Here is a 7,678-nt window from a genome sequence, read left to right as displayed (position 1 = left end):
TAATCTGAAAATTTACCGTATATTCTTATCAAAGAAAAGTAAACGAAGGTGAAACAATATTGAAATAAAAGAAACATGTAATAGGTCAAAATGCATAGTTTTTTTGGGTTTTTTTCCCTTGTTTATATTTCTATATAAATTGTTATATGCAACAACCACAGACAGGAAATTTTGACAATAAATGTCTGTGTATACAATAATTTTAGTGCATTTTACATTTTCATAATTTGGCTACCTGTGGGATCCTCTTGGTATCTATCTTCTATATTATAATGGAGAAAGCTGCTTATTAATTAGGTATGTAACAGTTACTAAAAAAAAAGCAATTACTTAAGCCTTGACCATCTGGAAATTTTTTATAAATTCATGTTCTCAGAAATTTCTTTCTTTATTGCCCACAAGGAGCCAACGAAGAAGGGACAATACAGGACATGTGGGGACATAGCATAACTTTTTCTTTTTTTTTTTTTCTTTTAAAATGTTCATTGTTCATTCAGTTTTCTGTTTTTCCTAAAAGTTAATTCTCAATAATTTTTTCTACTTACCAGTTCATTTCTTTCTTTATCTTGTCATATTCTACCACTGGGGTGCGAGGTTCATTTCTCACCTCCGGCCTCAGTGGATTCACATCTGATGGAAATGTTTCTTGTGTTTTATGTCTTTCTTCATTTATCAAAATACACCTCATGTCTTTACCTTAACTTTCTGTTAATTTTACTTTTGTAATACCTTTCATTTTTGTAATTTTTCTTTCGATTTTTCCATATTATATTTCACAGTGATAGATTTTTTCCATATTATATTTCACAGTGATAGATTTTTTATATTATATTTCACAGTGATAGATTTTTTCTCCAGTGTATTTCTTCCAACACTCTAACAGTTCTGTTAGCTCATCACCTTACATTATAATAAAAAATTGGTTTCTGATTTAGGCACAAGGTCAGTAAGTTAGAGGGGATAGTTGATACCATCTACACCAGTACTGCACTCGTACTTTATTTTATCAAATTCAGAGGGAGGAAAGGTAAAAGATTTTAAATCAGAACAAAAAGAATACAAGAAATACCACAAAGCATTTCTTCAAACACTCAAACAACTCTACTGCCCTACATTAGGAGGTGGTATCAAAAGGTTCTTGGACTAGTTATGTTTAATAAAAAAAATAACTTATTTACCTAAGTTTTAATATCATCTTCTTCAAAATAGTTGCCTTGCACAGCAAAATACCAGTCCCAGTGTTTCTGCCACTTTTGGAATTTGGCCTGGAAGTTGTTTTCCGTAAGCAAGTTGAGAACCTTTTGTGATTCACTCTGGATCTTGACAATGATGTTAAAATAGTGACCTTTGAGCTGCATTTTTACTTTGGGTAAGAGATGGAAGTCTGCAGGTGCTAAATCTGGTGAATAGGGTGGGTGCGGAAGCAATACCATATTGTTTTTGGTGAGAAACTCACAAATGAGGAGAGCTCAGAGACAGGGATGCATTGTCGACGTGAAGAATTCAATACGTCATGCACCGCAAATCTGGTTGCTTACACTGAGTGTCCTCCCTCAAATGCTTTAAACATCACAATAGAACACTTGACGGTCTGGCCCTGGAGGATGAATTCACAATACACAATACCACGTTTCTGGGGGTGACATTTGTAGTAGGTCTTTCGGATTACTCATCTTCAAGGGATATTCTTCCACTTTTGAAGAGCCTGTGCTACCCAAAACACTGCGTATAACCCATTGCCTTGTTGCTATAAACTTGCTGAAGCAAGCACAATGTCTCTGTAGCTGATTTTCCAAGTTTAAAGCAAAATTTCATGTTGGCTCTTTGTTCCTGTTGTAATGGTATGTATTATGATAATTGTTGGTGTCAGCATTTATCAATTGTAACGGGTGTTGAAGTTGCTGATGTGCAAGATGAAAGAAGAACAGTGATCGAAGTTGTAAACAAACATTTATTTACCATTACATATTGTTATAGCCAAACCACGATGGGTTGATATGTATAATATAAGTTGTAAAGCATGCAAGATAAAGAGAGATATAGTTTTTTCCTTCTATAGTTTGTGTTCTTGTTATTGTGTTGTAGTAAACTATAGATAGAGATTGGATAATGCTGTAGAGAAAAGAAAGTGAGCTAGTAAAAGTGAGAGAGTGGAGAGGGAAGTTGTATGTATCATAGTGGCTGATTGTTTTCTTTCTCTCTCTGGCCATTAGTTGCTAGTGGCTCTCTGCCTGTAGCTATCCCTGGTGGTCTCTGTTTACTAACTGATTTTGGCTTACAGAGTTCTTGTTTTTATAACTATACAAAACTAGTTAGAAAAATAGATATATTGCAGAGAAAAATAGACTTCGTTGGGGATTGATTGTTATCTCAATTCTAACTCTCCATCCTATACAAGAGGTTAGAAGTGTCAAGTGGCAAAGACATAAATCGACTTGACAAAGCCAAATGATAAATGTAACTTGCTATCAACCATTATTTTCTCTGTGAGAAAAGTGCTGTTGAAATATTACGGTAAATTTGCCGATACAGGTTTGAATCTACTCTATGCCTAAATGAAGTCACTACACTGTCTATGACTAAATCACAGACTTACAGTATACAGATGATCACAAAAATACAAATTTCACAACTTGCAAAGTAAACACAGCAATGTCACTCACCACACTGCATCATGAAAGTCACTGCTAGGTCTCACTGCACACACAACTGCATGCTGCCATCTGTTGGTGTACTACATAATTAGTTTGGGAGCTTTTTGATAAAAATGTAAAAAGTTTATAGATAGATTTCAATCAAGGAAATAACAGTATGGAGTTAATCATAGACTTTTCCAGTTCAACCATTGTTGCAGTTGTGATTAACCCATCTATAAAAGCGAATATAGCATCTTTGTCCTGCAGAACTCACATAAAGAACCAACTTAAATATTCATAGAAGTTGCTTGATATTCCTTAACCCTTTAACATTCAGATTACTCTCTCAAATCATCATCATCATCATCGTTTAACGTCTGCTTTCCATGCTAGCATGGGTTGGACGATTTGACTGAGGACTGGTGAAACCAGATGGCTACACCAGGCTCCAATTTGATTTGGCAGAGTTTCTACAGCTGGATGCCCTTCTTAACGCCAACCACTCAGAGAGTGTAGTGGGTGCTTTTACATGCCACCGTCACAAAGGCCAGTCAGGCGGTACTGGCAACAGCCATGCTCAAAATGGTGTATTCTATGTGCCACCCACGTAATGCATATTTATTTATTCACATTAATTTGAATTATGCATTATCTTGAAGCTAAGAGATTTTTACAGTGTGATTGCTTATTTTTAAAATGACATTGTAGGTTATGTATGAGAAGCCAGATCTGGCCAGTTTTAACAATTACTGGTAGAATATTTAGGCTGGATATGGCCAGTTTGAATGCTAAAGGGCTAAACAAGAAACATCTGATGCTAATTCTGGACTGAGTAATAAATCCATTTCTAGACATATATTGAAGAAACAAGGACAGGTTGAAGAATTAATCTCATTGCAAATGATATTGAACTGAAAATAAAATTAATATGCAAAAAAAAAAAAAAAAGTAACAAAACTTTTGTTTCAGAACAAAATCTTACACAGATCTCTGAACAATTTATTCTTTCAACTTTTATTTATAGAATATGTTTTCAACAAATCACCCCAAAATAATTTCTGTATGTATATATTTAACAACATGGTTTTTAAATGGAAGTCATTTTCTGCAAATTTCACATAACTTGGATTTTACACCAGTGTTTTCTCAGTCATGGTTAATGAAATTGTTTCTGAATGAAGTTTTACTCTATAAACAAATAACAGAGTGTATTCAGAGTGTTGGAATTGTACTTGTCTGACAAGTGATTTGATCTGAGACTGAAATTGCAGTGTAGAAGATACATTTTAGTTATTTTTCAAAAACACAAAAAAAAACGTTAACTTCATTTACTCATTTATTATATGGTGTCAAAATTTTGGCAGAATTCTGCTTTAAGCACCTCATATAACCCCTCTTTTACTTGTTTCAGTCATTTGACTGTGGCCATGCTGGAGCACCGCCTTTAGTCGAGCAAATCAACCCTAGGACTTATTCTTTGTAAGTCTAGTACTTATTCTATTGATCTCTTTTTGCCAAACTGCTAAGTTACGGGGATGTAAACACACCAGCATCGGTTGTCAAGCGATGTTGGGGGACAAACACAGACACACAAACATATATATATATACATATATTCGACGGGCTTCTTTCAGTTTCCGTCTACCAAATCCATTCACAAGGCTTTGGTCAGCCCGAGGCTATAGTAGAAGACATTTGCCCAAGGTGCCACGCAGTGGGACTGAACCCAGAGCCATGTAGTTTGTAAGCAAGCTACTTACCACACAGCCATTCGGAATTTTTGGAAAACTTTTGTGAATTAGTATTCTAAACAGGAATTCACATGACCGTGAAAAAAAAATTTTTTCTTGATTGTTCAAAATATTTTTCTTTTAAATTTTTCAGCTTTTTCTTTTTAAAACAGTTAAAAATACGGACAGTCCAAATTTTTAGCATAAATCTCAACAATAGACCATTAAATATGGTTATAGAGAAAAAGATATTGAAAAACAATACATCAGACAGACAAACAAACAAAGAGGGTATGAGGTGGTCGTGAGATGTGCTAAAAATAACAGCTAAATAGGCCTTAACTCATGCACCAAACAAAAAATTTTTTTTTGGTTTTTGCATAATCATATGAATTCCCATGTGTAGAACACAAATTCAAAAACTTTTCTGAAAAATTCCTAAAAATAAAAAAAGTTATGATGGGTTATATGGCATGCGTAAAGCAGAATTCCGCCAACATTTTCGCGATTCTATCTGTGACCTGTTCACTGACACTCAGGGAGTGATTTCCAACATATTTCACAATATTTTCTCCTCTAGTTTGCTCAGCATTTTCCACTTTGATAAATTTTTTTCCCAGTCTGTATTCTGCTGTAAATTACAAGTGGAGATTTAGTTCACACAGAATAATTCCCCAAATATTTCACACTGGTATCATTTATATTCCTCTAGTGTGTATTAATTTAGCAATTACAAGTTGTGTACTGATATCAACTAGAAGTCCAACCTATGCCAGCATGGAACATGGACTTCAAATGATGGGGTTTAAAATAGTTAACATGTAAGGATTTCCCAAATATTTTAGAGAAAGGATTTCTTTCAAGAGGGAGCTCAATTTGTAAACTATAAGGTAAGAATTCAAAGAGAATAATTTCTGACATATTTCACCATGATAATAATGTTTATCAATGAATACCTATTGGTGGACTATAAGTTAAGATTTGCAAGAGATGAAATTCTCAGGTTTTCACATTTAATCCTTTCAAACTGTTTTGAATTGCTCATGCATTATCTTTTTGTGTTGAGATTTCGATGATGTGCTTGTTTACTTTTTTAGTATATCATTGTAGGGCAGATGTGAGAGGCTGAATATGGCTAGTTTGAACATAAAACATATAATATTTGAATCATACATGACTGGTTTAAATTCTAACAAATTAAAAAAAATTCCCCCCAGTGTTTGTTTGCTGTCATTTCAAGAGACTGTTAGTAATAAATGATTTTCCAAATTATATTTCACAGTGATGTACTTTTCCTCCTGTGTGTATTCATTTGTTTATATTTAAATTACTATTATTCACAGAGATTTTCTTCAGTTTATCCAACTGGTACTCCATTGGTCATATTGATAAAGGTTGATCCAATCAACAGAACAGCCTGCTTGTGAAATTAGCATGCAAGTGAGTGAGCACTCTACAGACACGTGTACCCTTAACATAATTCTCAGGGAGGTTCAGCATGACACCGAATGTGACAAGACTGGCCCTTTGAATCACAAGCACAACTCATTTTTGCCAGCTGAATGGATTAGAGCAACACAAAATAAAGTGTCTTCTTCAAGAACACAATGTGCTGCCACATATCAAACTCAAGAACCAAACGACCTAACCACTAAGCCATGTGCCTTCATATCTAAGTGTATCTAAGTTTGCAGCTTTATAAGATCATAATTCCAAGATTCATATCCATCCGATAATGGTAATTTTTTGCTCATGTGTGTATTTGTTTATGTACTATAAGAGAGGAATTCTGACAGAATGCTTTGCCACAGATCTCACAGTGATAGGGTTTCTCTCCAGTGTGACTACGAATGTGAATAACAAGATTTGAATTTAAAGAGAAAGCTTTGCCACAGATTTCACATTGGAATGGTTTCTCTCCAGTGTGGCTTCGTACATGGATAACAAGATGAGAATTAAGAGAAAAAGTCTTGCCACATATTTCACAATGGTATGGTTTCTCCCCTGTGTGTATTCTTTTGTGTCTTTTTAAATCACTATTATTGATAAAACACTTCCCACATATCTCGCAATGATAGGGTTTTTCTCCAGTGTGCACCCTTTTGTGTGTTGTTAAATTAATGTTAGAAACAAAAGATTTCCCACATATTTCACAGTGATATGGTTTTTCTCCAGTGTGACAACGTTTATGCACTACAAGATGAGAATTAGCAGAGAAGGATTTACCACATATCTCACAGTGAAACGGTTTCTCTCCTGTGTGTATTCTTCTATGTGTTGTCAAGACACTGTTGATTGTAAACGACTTTCCGCATACATCACAATGATAAGGTTTCTCTCCAGTGTGTATCCTTCTATGTGTTGTTAACTTACTGTTAGAGATAAAAGACCTCTCACAAATTTCACAGGGATAAGGTTTTTCTCCGGTGTGCATTCTCTTGTGAACGACAAGGCTAGAATTATCAGAAAATGCTTTGCCACATATCTCACAACGAAATGGTTTCTCTCCAGTGTGTATTCTGTTGTGAACAACAAGACTAGAATTATCAGAAAATGCTTTCCCACATATCTCACAATGAAATGGTTTCTCTCCAGTGTGTATTCTTCTGTGTGCTGTCAAATTACTGTTATTAACGAAATTTTTCCCACATATTTCACAATGAAATATTTTCTTCTTGTTGTGTGTATCTTTGTGTGTTAAAACTTCATGTTTTGAAGAGAACATTTTCCTACAAATCTCACAGCGATATTCAATAATATTTTTGTGTAATGATCTTTGCTTAGTAAATGCCTCATTACCTACAGATTTCTCAATCTCATATGTCTGTGTAACTGAATCTATATTAGTAAATATAGCTGTGTCAGAAGTGTCCTCCATATTAATTTTTAAGGAATTCTTAAGTCAAAAGATGCCTGTGTGTAGCATGGTTCAATTTCTCATTTTGGATATTATGGGACTCCATTTACATGAGCAGATAATATGCAGTGTAGACATATTTTCTACTTACAACTAATATGCTTGTTGTTGATGTGATCCTCTCCAAGTGACAGACATTTAGCTGTAGACAAAAAGATTTCCATTTCTATATTAATGAATGTGAATATGCTTAATAGATATTATGTAAGATAAAACACACAGAACATCTATAAATGACTGGTAGCAGATTTTTTGTTGGAATCTGCATTCTTCTAGTACAAGTTGTAAAGGAACAAACAACTGAAAAGCAAGGAGAAAAGAATGGTGTAAGACAGATAATAGATATCATATATATATATACATATATATATATACATATATATATATATATATAT

The 7,678-nt window shown here is 34.1% G+C and overlaps 1 protein-coding gene across 1 annotated transcript; it reads right to left on the bottom strand.

Annotated features, from left to right (window-relative positions):
- Nucleotides 1–3,608: 3,608 nt before the first annotated feature.
- Nucleotides 3,609–7,575, bottom strand: LOC106867151 (zinc finger protein 239). The gene has a single exon (XM_014918323.2). The coding sequence runs from the start codon at nucleotides 7,242–7,244 to the stop codon at nucleotides 6,117–6,119; it is 1,128 nt and encodes a 375-aa protein (XP_014773809.1). The 5' UTR covers nucleotides 7,245–7,575; the 3' UTR covers nucleotides 3,609–6,116.
- Between the last annotated feature and the right edge of the window lie 103 nt (nucleotides 7,576–7,678).

The sequence above is a fragment of the Octopus bimaculoides genome, unplaced genomic scaffold (assembly GCF_001194135.2).
Source record: "Octopus bimaculoides isolate UCB-OBI-ISO-001 unplaced genomic scaffold, ASM119413v2 Scaffold_24780, whole genome shotgun sequence".
Lineage (NCBI taxonomy): Eukaryota > Metazoa > Mollusca > Cephalopoda > Octopoda > Octopodidae > Octopus > Octopus bimaculoides.
This window is presented reverse-complemented; position numbering and strand designations above follow the sequence as displayed.

Bases quoted from the DNA above. Each gene is read 5' to 3' on its own strand.
- LOC106867151 (XM_014918323.2), bottom strand. From the start codon at position 7,244: ATGGAGGACACTTCTGACACAGCTATATTTACTAATATAGATTCAGTT.